The 14343-nt window shown below is 35.5% G+C and overlaps 2 protein-coding genes across 3 annotated transcripts; both read right to left on the minus strand.

Moving 5' to 3' along the window:
* Positions 1 to 3511: 3511 nt before the first annotated feature.
* Positions 3512 to 5892, minus strand: LOC145097766 (Tetratricopeptide repeat (TPR)-like superfamily protein). Of its 2 annotated transcripts, XM_079035407.1 has the most exons (2): positions 4776 to 5892; positions 3512 to 4673 (listed from the first exon to the last, which is right to left on the minus strand). In XM_079035407.1, the coding sequence occupies exons 1-2, from the start codon at positions 5487 to 5489 to the stop codon at positions 3525 to 3527; spliced, it is 1863 nt and encodes a 620-aa protein (XP_078891533.1). In that variant the 5' UTR covers positions 5490 to 5892; the 3' UTR covers positions 3512 to 3524. The 2 variants fall into 2 exon arrangements, with proteins under 2 accessions (XP_078891533.1, XP_078891532.1); XM_079035406.1 differs by having other exon boundaries at positions 3512 to 5892.
* A 4184-nt stretch (positions 5893 to 10076) lies between these two features.
* On the minus strand, positions 10077 to 10646 carry LOC145099813 (uncharacterized). The gene is made up of 2 exons (XM_079037318.1): positions 10393 to 10646; positions 10077 to 10170 (listed from the first exon to the last, which is right to left on the minus strand). Exons 1-2 carry the CDS (start codon positions 10644 to 10646, stop codon positions 10077 to 10079), a joined length of 348 nt encoding a protein of 115 aa, XP_078893444.1.
* Positions 10647 to 14343: the final 3697 nt, after the last annotated feature.

Genomic DNA, 14343 nt, shown 5'->3' on the forward strand with positions numbered 1-14343 from the left:
AAAATACTTTTTCCGAAGCAATAGGTGCATTAGATGGAACTCTTGTACATGCGATTGTACTCGTTGATTAACAAACTCGTTATAGGGGAAGAGGAAAAGGTGAATGTTTTCAAAATGTAATAGGAATTTGTGATTTTGATATGATATTCACCTTTTTTTAGGCTGGATGGGAGGGTATAGCACATGATTCAAGAGTTTTGAAAGAAGTTGCATTCAATTCGACTTTTGGATTTCCATTCCTCCACTAGGTTTGTAATCTTTATATAATTTTTATTATCTATCTTCTTTATATAATATGTGTCACACTCATTTGTAGATAAATATTACCGTTGTGATGTCGCATATACAAACACTCGTGGGTTTATGGCTCCATAACGCGATACTAGGTATTGGTTAGCCGATTTTCGAAGAGGCAGACCTTTAACTAGAGAAGAAAGGTTCAATTATGCCCATGCACAACTTAGAAATGTTGTTGAGCGTTCTTATGGTGTATTGAAGGCAAGATTCCCAATCTTAAAACAAATGGCTCCTTATCCTTTTACAGTGCAAAGAGACATAGTCATTGCTTGTGTCACGGTCCATAATTTTATAAGGAAATACAATATAGAAGAGGACTTGTTTACAAATTTTGAGGAGGACAGTATCGTTATTCCTGACCGTGGGGGAATTGATAGAGAAAACGTACAAGGCATAGAATAGGATCCAGAAGTCGTTGAATATATGTGTGTTTTGCGTGATCAGATTGCAAATCAACTACTTTCACCTACTTTACATTAAATTATTATGTTATTTTAAATTTCGTTATGTTTTTATTTGGGTATTAAATGATTTATGTTTAATTTAAATTTTGTATGACATTTTTTATTTGTCTATAATTTACATTTTATATGACAATATGTATGTTTTTATAATTATTCAGCAACTTTATCCATCACTATATATAACAACAGGGTAAAATGGTTATTTTTCATCACTCAGCACATTCAGTCAGATGTACAGTCAAACAACATTAATTATTACTTAGTTAGGATCAAGGTTGTAAAAATCGCTTGACGGTAGCTCGACGGTCGACTGGTGTTAAGAGATTAATCGGTCTTGGCGAGGATTAATCGGGGACCATAGATTATTAATAAAATATTAAAATTAATTAAATATGTATATCTTACGAAAAACAAGTACTTCAAAATTAGAAAAAAAATATTGTAATTTGGAAATTTGGAAATACGTAAATATGAACATTTTGGTATAATATTTGAAAATTTGAAAATTTGAAAATTTTGGAGTAAAAAAAGAAAGTTGGTTTTTTGAATTTTTTAAAAAATTTTTGACATTTTTCTTGACTTTTTTAACTTTTTTTTTACTCTTTTCGATTTTTTTTACTTTTGTTGACCGATTAACCTCGCCAAGGCCGATTAATCCCGCCAAACCCGATTAATCCGAAATTTCCGATTAATGCCCTAATCCTCGACGGTTGGAGAACGCCAAATGATTAATCCCGATTTCTGCAACCATGGTCAGGATTTCTTATCCAGACAGACATTTTCCAGTCAGCAACTATCAAATGGGACCTTAGTCAAACCACGGCCGGAATCAGGTTTCTCTTGACTTACTTGATTACTTGGGACGATTCAGTCAAGAAAATTAGTAAACAGTTTGATGTGAAATTTCAAGATTTAGTTTTGGAAAACGGGTTTTCTTCTGTTGAAGATTTGATTTTTCCGTTCACTACCCTTCTTGTTCCTCTCTCCACCGAACCTTTAGGTTCTCAAACAAGAACATTAGTCCAATTTCGGAATCGGATTAACAAGTTGTCAAAGAAAAGAATCATAATCGGGACGATATCAGGTGGTTTCTTGGCGATTCTTTGTGGTGTAATTGTTATATATTTTGTATCGAGAAGGAAAAGAACGAATAAGGGTAAAATCGTAAAATGGATATTGCCTAAAGATATCCAACTTGGTATTGCTAGTGTTGATCAAGTTCTCAAAATCTACAAATTTGAAGAATTAGAGAAGGCTATGGACGGATTTACCCTCGAAAACTAATTTAATTCCATCGGTTTATAAAGGAAGTTTAAAGGGTAGCAAGGTCACGATAAAACAGACGGGAGCACACACAAAATAAAGAGGTGAAATTTCTACAAAAAATTAATCATTTCAATCTTATCAGTCTTTATGGAGTTTGTGAACACGATAAATCTTGTTATCTTGTTTATGAATTCATGGAAAACGGTTCTTTAAACGAATGGCTTCGAGATTTGACTTGTCAAGAAAGTCAAACATGGAATAATCGTATTCGTATTGTTTTAGATGTTGCGAAAGGTCTTTAATATCTTCATAATTTTGCGAATCCAACATACATTCATAAAGATTTCGAAATTTGGTCTTGCAAAGTAAATAGAGAGGGGCGGAAACGGAAATTCATCTATAACATGTCGGTTTGAGTCAAAGGGGTACCTTGCACCCGAATATTTAGAGGCGGGATTTGAGACAACCAATACTGATGTGTATGCATTTGGAGTTTTTTGTAACTAACGGGAAAAAAGTAGTCTATGAGATTGATGATAATGATGATGGGGGACAAGTGATGTTGTGTGAAGAAGTTGTTTCGATTATGGGTGATGAAAATAATGTGAAATGTAAGGTTAATTACATTATTGACCCTCGTTTGAAAGCTAGACATGCCCTCGGGTTTGTTATAGATCAAGATGAACTTGAACTGCGTTTGGTGAAACCGAGTATTGGTTGTTTGGAAAGTGAACCATCGAGAAGATTAAGTATGAATGAGATTGTTTCTACTCTTATGATGATTCAAATGGATGCACAAAGGTCACATACCATGTTTATGGTGTAGGGTTTTTAAGATTAATTGTTTTAAGGTTAAACTTTGATGCAAAGAATTTGTTGAAGGATGTATAATTGTATATTCAAGGAGTTGTCGGTTTCTAAGGACAAACACTTACATAGAAAGCAATGGAGACTTAAAATCATAGTAGTTGAGTAGTATAAGCCCTAGTTCATTTTATTTGATTATGCTTTTCATACAATATAATAATATATACCTTCGTACTAATTATTTTTATCCTTTATGTGAGGTACGACTACATACTTCTTACTTCTTTATTACCTAAGTCCTATAGGATCAAATTCATGTTGTAAATTTACCATGAATCATGATGTTAATGTTTGGAATTGATGGACTCTTTCTCTTTGGTATGTATATTGCAAAACAAACAATGAAAGGAAAATCATAAAAGTGGGGTTTTGTTTTCTAGCTAACCAACTTTTGGTGATGTGTGTATAAGATCATCCTACAAATAAATAAATTATTTTAACATCTTGCTACAAAATTGATAGTGACATATAAACAACTTGACTTCTTATATTCTAAAAGTCATATAAAGCATTTGTTAATGATGAGATCATCGTATATCCTACTCATGTCACTAAGATAAGAATCTTAAGCAAAGAATATAAAAACATAAAATGTTCTTCAAATTAGAGAAAGTATCTATCTCAATGGCATCATGTATTCAAACTCTCAATTTCACAAAGATCTTTTTTATCATTAGTAATTGAAAAACTATCATAATAAACTCTATAAACTCTTTGAAGATCCACACTCATTAAATCATCATTCATCTCTACACTTTCTTCTTCTACATATGCAGCCTCCCTCAACTTTCCTTCTTTCCATAAACTCTTCACAAGCAAACTCTTTGTAGAAACATCAAGCATCAAATCACAACTTTTCATATCTTCAAAAGCTCTAAAACCCAAAGCAACTCGATTTAATTTGCAATAAACACAAATCAAAATCTTAAACATATCACTATTTGGTTGTAATCCACTTTGCTTAACCATCCAAAACAACCTCTGAACCGTTTTAACATCCCCCTCAACTCCAAACCAATGCATTAGTTTACAAAAAGTTTGAATTTCCGGAACTACCCCTGATAAAATCATCTCATCTAATGTATCCAAAACCTCACAACCCATCTTACATTTCCCTAATGTTGTCAAGAGAGATGAGTATAGGGACAAAAGAGACTTTTTTGACAAATTCCCACAAAGGGTATTTAAATCTTGAAAGATTTTAAGAGCTGCTTCACCATTGTGTGAAATTCCGTAGTAATCAATAACTGTTTTCACAGTGTTACAAGATAATTGAATATTTTCACTTTTGAGTTTTGGAATGAGTTGTTGGATAAAATCAACACGCCCTTCGAGGGCTAATTTGGTAATTATCTTGGATATGGTGTGAGCATCATGAGTGAAGCCTTTTTGATTAGCAACCCAATTGAAAAACTCCCATGCTGAGTCAGCAGAAGTGAAGCTCCTAATCATCTTTGAAACAAGTCGTGTTGTCCAAATGAATTTTGCATTTTCCAATGTTGACACTTCTTCAGACCTCCAAAAACGTAAAGAAGAAGCTAAAATTCTTGGGTCAAACCATGGTCTTAGTTTGACTTTGACTTTGACTTTATCCAGATCATCATCATCATCATCATCATCATCATCATCATCATCATTGTCATCGGATAATGTAATGTTTTTAATTCTTTCATCAGGTGACATTTCTTTAATCAACTCCAATGTCTCTTCCACAAATCCTGCATTGTGCATTTTTTGTAATGACGAAAGTACCCTTCGTGTAGGCAAAATTCCATCAACCTGCATTTCATCAAGCAAAGTTTTCACCACATCAAACTGATTGATCCCACAGAATGCTTCCACTAAAATCATGTATTGTCTTAAACTGCGTTTTACTTTAACCTTCATCGATGGCAAAATGGTAAATATTTCCATTGCTGGATTCAAGTTTCCAGATTTCACAAGGTGCTCGATGATTACAGTGTAAGTTCTAGAATTAGGAACTTGTCCTTCATCAATCATTCTACTAAAAGTCTTAACAGCTTCATAATCTTTACCTGTTTGTGCACAAAGTGACATGATGATGTTGTAAGATTCAACATTTGGGGGTTTTTGGGAGAGTTTCCATTCATGCCACACAGAAAGAACAGATTCAAGGTCATTTGCAGATGCGTACAGCTTCATTTGATCCATAAAGCTTACACGAGCAACATTCCTGAACTTCCCTGAGTTTATGCCATTTACAAGGGCTTTAAGCTTTCCAATTTGACCGGATTTTGCAAGGATTTTGGCTAAAGCGTGAAGGGTGTTTTGGTTATGAGTGAAATGAGGGATAGTTTTTAGGGTTTCGATTAAGGAAAGCGCAGAGTGTGGTGATGGAGCTGAATTTAGGGCATTTGCGACTACAAAAGTGTCGAGAGAAGGATGATTCAAGATTGACAGAAGTGAGTTTTGGGAATTAGAGCGGAGAATGATACGTATCTTATCTATGAGCCTTGCCCTCTCTAGGTAAAGGGAGACTGCGTTCTGATAAGATTTAGTAGCAAAGTAGCGAGCATTGAGAGTAATAATGGGGGAAATTGTAAATCGAAGCATTGAATAGTAGAAAAAAGGCATATTTGAAAACTATATGTATCGCATGGAACTAAAACGGAAATGGAGCTCCAAACATTTGTAGAAAAGCTGAAAGAGATGATTTTTTATGTACAGATCATACAGGTTGCTATCAGAGGACAGGAAAGAATTGAAGAAAATCCAATCGCGTGGATGCAAAATCATTTGAAGAAGTTCAAAAAGCAGGGAGCTTTATGGGACTTTAATCAAACAGTTGGTGTGCACTTCGACTTTAACCTTCATGAGCAACGACGTCCAGTGAGAGCACGGAGATCTATGAACATGTAGATGTTTGCACAGATTCTGCACAAAATTTGATCTATCCCATCCCACCCGTAAACTGGTTCGAAGTTTCCCGCCCGATTGTTAGGGTTTTGGGTGTCCGGATTAGGGCTAGATTTTCAAATTTTCCCAAGCAGAAAGAAATCTCCTTTTTCTTGAGATTCAGGTTATATTTTAGACAAAATTACAAAAATGGTCCCTGTGGTTTGTTAAAAGTAACAAACTTAGTCCCTATCTATTTTTTATGCATTTGGCCATTGTGGTTTGTAAAAGTTGCATTGGAGGTCCTTTTTCATAACACCGTCAATTTGTAGCCGTTTGGGATCATTAAGTTGGGGGTATATTCGTCTTTTTACGTTTGGCGCTCATTTAAGATGGATTAGGCAGCGATACGTCATTAACTTATCCTCATTAAGCAGAGTCCAAGAAACCCCCTTCATATCCTCTTCACCTTAGCTTACTGATCATCTTGACGATCTTCATCCTTCATCCCTCCCATCCGATTTTAGGTTTTATCAACTGAAAATGGTACTTTGTGTATGGAATTTACGTGGTCCTCATACGATTGCACCCGACCTTGATAAAGATTACAGTAAGTTGTTTCATCTTTTGTTTGGTGTTTCTTGGTTTATATATTCAAGGCTCATCATTTTTCTTTTTCAGATGGTCACGGAAATTTCTTCACTTTAAAGATACATCATGGTGGATTTTTTTTCAAAGTTCCCAGGAAGAAAGTACGTTGAGGGAAGGTTGGCATTCTATGACTTTGTTGACACTGATCTTTTTTCAGTTCATGATCTAAATGACATGATTCGTGAGATAGGGTATTCTGCGGATGACACAATGTTCTATCATTATAGAATTCCTAATCTAGACTTAGATTTTGGATTGAAGGCTCTAGGAAATGATCAAGACGTTATATCTATGACTTAATTTGTCCCTCAAAACAAAGTGATTAATGTGTACGTTGAACATGGTTCTACAAGACTTCATACTTACTTCATGTCCCCAAGTAAAGTTGTTATTGAGCAACTGGATGATGATCCTTCTCCTGAGCTTAATAGGATTAGGCCTAAGAAGAAGGGAACTGGTTCGTGTAGCAAGAAATTAGACATGAATGTCCCACTTAAAGAATCAGCTAATCAAGCTCAGAGAGAAGATGGTGTGTATGATTATTCCATGTCCCTAGTTCCTTTTGAGCCAAACAAACAAGACATGGTTAATGAGTTTAAGGATGATTCGTATTTCCCTGTACCAAAAGAAACTGATACAATGCAAGAAATTACAGTCGATATTAATTGCTAGAATCATAGGGAAATGCTAGATGATTTTGAGCCTTTTGGTAGTGATGGATATCAGAATATGGGTGAGTTTGAAAGAGAGGTTGAAACTGAAGAGAACAGGATGAAGAAGATGAACAAGGGCATGCAGAGGATTCAAAAGATGATTCAGAAGAGCATACAGAAGAAGATGATGATTTTGACTACATTGTTGACCCGTAAGCTATTTTAGATGACTGGGAGGTTGATATGAGAGAGTTTCACAGTTGTGTGGATGAGGTTGAATGGTTTGGACAAGGTCCAAACATAGAATTAGATTTAAATCGAGATGATGATTTAGGTGTGATCAACAATGATGACTTTGAAAGTGTAGGATATGAGGAAGACCTAAGGAAGAGAATGTTAAAAAAAAACATGAACAAGAAGGTGCCTTGTTCTTCTGGGGTAGTTCATGTTACACCATTTTTTGTGGGTCAAGCTTTTAAAACCAAAAAAGATATACAAGGTCACGTGAAGATGCTTTCAATAAAAACAAGGAAGGCCCTACACATGGAAAAAAAATGAAAAATTGAGAGTAAGAGTCAAGTGTAAAGGGGTGGTTCCAGATTCCACTGATGGTGGGCCCTCCACTATAAGTAAAGCCACATCGAAGGGAAAATTGTAATTTCACAAAAAGATTCTTGTCCTTTTGCTATTCAGATTTCTAGATCTACGGAAGAGGAGCAATGGTTGGTGAAGACAATTATTGATGATCATTTATGCTTACAAAGTAGAAATGTGAAGGCATGTACATCTAGATATCCTGCAAGCACTATTCTCCAAAAAGTGGATTCTAACCCTCGCATCCCAGTAACAACCTTACAAGAAGAGCTTCAAATGGATTTGGAATTAAGCATATCAAGAATGAAGGTGTTCAGGGCTAAATCAATTGCAAAGGAACAACTGTATGGTGACTACGAAAGGCAATATAATTTGCTGAGAGATTACTGTTTGGAGTTACAAACCAATAACCCAGGTACAACAGTGAAGCTAGAAGTGTGTAATGAACCAAATCCTGATGTTCAAACTCGTATTTTCAAGAGGATATACATTTATCTTGGAGCACTTAAGTTGGGGTTCAAATCTGGAAAAAGGGAATTATTAGGATTGGATGGATGTTTCTTGAAAGGACCACACCCTGGACAAATTCTAACAGTTGTAGGTCTTGATTCCAACAATGGAATATATCCACTAGGTTATGCAGTTGTGGAAGCTGAGACAACAAGTTCATAGACATGGTTCTTAGAATGCCTTGGTGATGATTTGGATTTGGATGCATCAGGCAACTTCACTTTTGTATCTGACTGACAAAAGGTATGAATACATATAACATAAGTATCTTTTAAAGCTTGTAACAATACTAACTATAAATTACATTATATGTAGTGCATAATACCTGCAATAGCAAAAGTGTTTCCAAATGCAGAGCATAGATGGTGTTTGAGACATATACATGAAAACATGAAGTTGCAATGGAGGGGAGATGAGTTTAGAGATCACTTTATGGAGGTGTGCTACAAATACAACCATTAGGCACTTTGAAAGGACAATGGATGAGTTCAAAGATTTCAGTGCAGAGGCTCATGAATGGCTAAGTAAGATTCCTCTAGTTCATTGGGCTATGTCTCATTTCTCAGGTAGAGCCCATTCAGATTGTCTTTTAAACAATTTTTGTGAAGTATTCAACTCTAAGCTAGAGCATGGAAGGGAAAAGCCTATAATTACATGTTTAGAGTACATAAGAGTGTACTTGATGAAGAGACATTGCATTGTACAAAAAGAAATTGATAAATGCAAAAGTCTATTAACCCCTACTGCAACTACTATACTTGACACAATCAAAACAGCTGCAAGCAAATATAGGGCACTCTTCTGTGGTTCTGGAAAATATCAAGTGACTAGTATGATGTTTGATCAGTATGTGGTCAACTTGAAAGAGGGTACATGTAGTTGTAGGTACTGGGAGATAACAGGGATAGTTTGCAGCCATGTAGTTTGTGCAATATGGGAACATATTCAAAATGGTGAAAAAGCCCAACAACCTGAATATTGGGTGCAACATGGAGGGAAATGTACTCTAACAAAATAGATCCAATCAATGGCAGGAGCATGTGGCCAAAATCTAGATGTCCAACCACTCTTATACCACCTACACATCACACACAAGTAAGTTGAATGTTAGTTAACATAGTTTCTTATTCATCTAGTTTTAAGATTTCCTTAGTATTTTTGTAGGTTGGAAGACCCAAGAAAAAGAGGAAGAGGGCTATAGATGAGCCTACTAACCACTCAAAAAACCTATCTAGGAAATTCTTGACTTTTACTTGTTCCAAGTGTCATAACAAAGGACATAACTCTAGAACATGTAAAGGGCAAGGGGGTCAAGTCAGAGACTAGTGGGTGGATCAAGTCAAGGTGGTGTGGGTGGATCAAGTCAAGGTGGTGTGGGTGGATCAAGTAAAGATGTAGTTGGTGGAACAAGTCAAGGTTCAGTGGGTGGATCAAGTGAAGATGCCATGGGTGGGTTAAGAGCAAAGAAGATAGACAAGGGAAAAAAGCCTCAAGTAGGACCTAAGTGAAGTTGGATACATATGAAAGCATGACTAATCAAGTTATTTGGCTACCTTTTGTTTAAGATTATAAACTTGTATTGATGCTTTTGTTAAAACATGTTTAATCTAGATAATTACATCTTTTTGCAACTACCTAAATTAGTGATGTAATTAAGTTGATACTAGCCATATGTCATGCTACATTTCTGGTTATAATGATCTCAGTTATCATGTTTTGATATGGTGTGTTTCTCATTCCATTCCATTGTTTAATAATGACCAAAACTCATTCCATTCCATTGTTTGATAATGTCCAAAACTCATTCCATTCCATTGTTTGATAATGTCCAAAGCTCATTCCATTCCATTGTTTGATAAATGACCAAAACACATTCCATTCCCTTGTTTACTTATAGGGTTTTGATCTTGTATTTTTCTCATTCCATTCCAATCTTTGATAAATGGACACAACTCATTCCATTCCAATCTTTGATAAATGGACACAACTCTTTCGATTCCATTCCAATATTCCTGATCAATAATAAAAAAAAACAATGCTTTACAATTAACATAAGACAAAATACTATTAAACTGATTAACCAAAACCATACATTACATTAAGATTATAATACATGACATCCCATTCCAGTTCTACACACCATCCGACATTACATATCCAAAATACACTGACCAAATGCATCTCCAAATCTAACTACTACTTAGTGCATACGTATATAAACGAAAAAACAGAACCAAGATAGAATAAGCATCCACTTGAGCTTCACAACATCTGCACGAGCTTGAATCAACATCATTTGAACATTGTTCATTCTCCTCAGCAAGCCAGGAATCACCTCCACAGCTCTATGGCACATCGGATCGTCCACCCACCCATGAAATGGACAACTTCGACCATTTCGAGCACAAGACCAGAATCGCCTTCCTGGGTTGAGGTCCGTCCAAGATGTGACTCTCACAGCAACACTTCCACACGTACAAATCACCATTCTTGCAAGAGAGGAGAGCTTTGATTTTTCAGAAATGCTAGCTTGATTTTTGATAACGTTGGTTAGGGGTTATTAAAGGGGGTGGAGAAGCAAACATAAAAAGACGAATATATCCCCAACTTAATGACCCTAAACGGCTACAAATTGACGGTGTTATGAAAAATGACCTCTAATGCAACTTTTACAAACCACAATGGTCAAATGCATCAAAAAAATAGATAGGGACTAAGTTTGTTACTTTTAACAAACCACAAGGAACATTTTTGTAATTTTGTCTATATTTTATGATTTATCCATTTTTTTCCTTATATTTTCTATTTTGAGGTCACTTAAATTATGTGGTAATAAATAATAATATATTTGGAAAATCTTATCAAATCATAAATTAATTCTCATTTTCTCGAAACCAATAAAAAAATGAGAAAATAACAAATATAGCCTAATTTGCACATTTTTGCTTAACTCGCTTGGGTTTCGGGCCTTTGTCTGCGATTTCGGCTAACCTATATTTTTGTTTTGTTTTGAGTTTACGAATTCGCAGATAAAAGTGAAGGTAGTGGTATTCACGTCCGTTTTTTTTTTTTTTGTTTTTAGGTCAAATCGTTGGTAACAGTTTTTGTCAAACGAAAACGGAAACCGAACCATAAAAAATTAAACTGAACCGTTTGTAACGATTTAGCTCCGGTTTGGTTTCACAGTTTAGACTTTTTAGGCTTATTTGAGTAGAATCCATTAAACTAATTTAGAAAAAAACTGTAATATCCAAAAAAGTTCTAAAAGCTATCTAATATTATTAAAAAATGTCAAATACCGCTCAAAAAATATCAAATTAAATTTGTCCATTTAGTCTGTTAACTTATTTTCGTGTTTTTTTTAGGGAATAAAGTTGTTTTTGTCAGGTCTAATTAGTCATTTTGGACAAAATGAAGGGGTAAACGGGTTACCCCTTGCCAAATCACCAATGTAATATGCCACCTAGGTTTGACCCAATTATTCTTCCATCAATGACTTCTTATCTTCATCTTTCCGCCTTCTCTTCTCCTTTCCAACAATTCCATCTATCAAAAGCCTCTTACAGATCTCAAAGTGAATCTAACAAAGGCGTTTTGACCATTCAGAAAAGTTAAAATAAAGAGAACTCTAAACCAAATAAAGTGAAGACGAACTCGGATACTGTTGTAGATAAGGAGAATGTAGTAAATCAACACCAATCGCAAAATCTCGTTTGAAAGATAGGGTTAGGAAACCGTCTTCGTTGCAGTTGTGTATGCAGTTGAATGGCCAAATTCGAAACTTCGATTTAAGTTTCTATGAACCAATTAACTCCTGAGAAAACAATCCTAGTATTATTTGGGATTATTTTGTAACGCCAGTGTTTTTGGGCTTGTCATTAATGTTGATGTAATAGTCTAGGTTAACCTTTGTAACCCGTTTTGAGATAATAGAAGTGTATTATGTGTTTTGTGCTTAATTGTGTGTCTTAATATAATTAAGAATAAAAATAAGCGTCAAAATAAAATGTTAGATAAAGCGGATATCTATGTATATTGTTATAGTAGTTGAAACGAGGTTTCCGAATATATAAAGAATGCCAAAATCCGAGTTATAACGTAGAAGTTATGACCTGTCGAAGTTTCGCGACATAACCGACAACGCTGAACGACGTAAAAAGTGACATTTACGTTAGAGCGATATTTAGCCTTAGTGATCTAAACAAAAGTCGTAGAGTTCGTTAAACCGAGAGCGTGCATAAAAAGAACGCCCAAATCTGACTTCGTATGAGGAAGTTATGATTTTTCTAAGTTTCGACTTAGTAGTATGCAACCCGAATACTCGATTTGAGACCGAGTGGTTTTTAGCCGAAACAATCTAAACGAGAATCGAAGATCTCAATAAATGTAGTGAAACGATAAAAAGATAGGCGAAAGCAGACGTCGGATGAAGAAGTTATGAATTTATAACAGAGTTTTCCTGTCCCGGCCTACTAAAATTAAATAATAAAAATAAATTCAAAATTAGCCGACGGAGTCTAAATGAAAGTTGTAGAGCATAGTCTCACCTACGCGTGGATATAAAGAACGTCAAAAACGGAGCTAGTATGCGAAAGTTACGCAATTTAGAAGTTTGACGAGTCAAATTACGTCGAGCGTAATTTGAGTACGCCCAGCGTACTCAGAGGAGTGCAAGTTGTCTGACCAATACTCGAGTGTCACCAAATGACGCATGCAGTGACGTCGAAGTACCCCCAGCGTAACCAAATTACGACCAACGTACTTGGAAATTACGCCCAACGTAATTCCAGACCCAACAGCCTATAGATAGAACTCGAGATCAGCCATTTTCCTTGCGATTTTTCTTCCTCTCTCTCTCTCTCTAAGTTTTGCATCGTTTTGCGTGCCAATCATATCCCAAAGCCTCGGTATCATTCCCGAGCCCCGAAGCAAGTCCCGAAGCCCCGAAGATCCCGAGAAGTAAGATTCTCGAGCCGAAGCTCTGCCCGCGAGGAACCCGATTTTTTTGTGAAGATCTTCCAGATCTACCGAAGAATACTACTTCTACAAGTCGTAGTGCTGTCCAATCATCTTCTGATCAAGTGAGTGTGTAGTTACCTTCTTCTAACACATAATTATGAAGTATTTTATACGAAATACGTGTTATGTGTATATTTTGTTGTTATATGCATGAATGTATATTCACTTTCTTCTATCTCATAGATCAGATTTATTCTCTATGAAATACGTGTTATGTGGGTGTGCCTCATCTGTTATGTGGAATATGTATAGAATGAGAATGCTATACAGGTTTTAAAACTATGTATAAAAATATATATTTTTATCTACTAATATGTTGGGTAGAACATGGGTAGATAGTTGATGTGTGATAAACAGATGAGAGACCTCGATGTTGTTGTAGTTATTCAGCGGAGTATGGATAACGACCACAGACTCTTTCTAGACAGTCCTGTGGAACGCTAGCAGGTTCATAACATGTAGGTGTTGTGAACGATGTGTTCACCGGTGTACTCTATCCCCCTCATGGTTGCCTTTAGGATATCTATTGTTGAGGAAACCCCTTAGCAGTAATGTCCGTCCCGATGAAAATCCTAAATTAGGTCCCTTGAGATAGATGTTGTTTTAGCGACATAAAGTGAGGATAACGGGAATGGGTAATCGGGTTATTGTTGGTTGGTGAAATTAAATATAATTATTTATCGTGGGTTGAAAACCCTATATGCTCACTAGGCTCCCAAGCCTGACCCACTCAGTTTTATTTGTATTACAGGAAGTGGCGCAAGGGCATAAGATGGATGAATCATCGAGTTGTTTTGTTTACAAGTTTGTATATGTATATATTTGTTGAATGACTTGTAATGTTATCGTTTATGCTTTATGGTCTATATCGGAACATGACATCCCGAGTTTTGATTATATAATGAAAATGCATCTCTTGATGAAATGCTTTGATAAATATTATTTTATCATATTTTGTTTTGGGAACAAATTCCGCAACTCTTTTAAATCAAAAGGATTTACTCTGAAGTTTTTTTAAAAAGCATAAATGAAATCGGTCTTTTCTGGCCGTGATTTTGGGGATGTCACAATTTTGATTACAAAGTTTCTCTAGCTTCCTCATAGTGTACACTCCCAAACATGTTCGATTTTACTTTGAAAGTTCATAGGAAGGTCAAGGAAAACAA

This window comes from Lactuca serriola, chromosome 4 (assembly GCF_051521515.1).
Source record: "Lactuca serriola cultivar US96UC23 chromosome 4, Lser_US96UC23_V15, whole genome shotgun sequence".
Classification (NCBI taxonomy): Eukaryota; Viridiplantae; Streptophyta; class Magnoliopsida; order Asterales; family Asteraceae; genus Lactuca; species Lactuca serriola.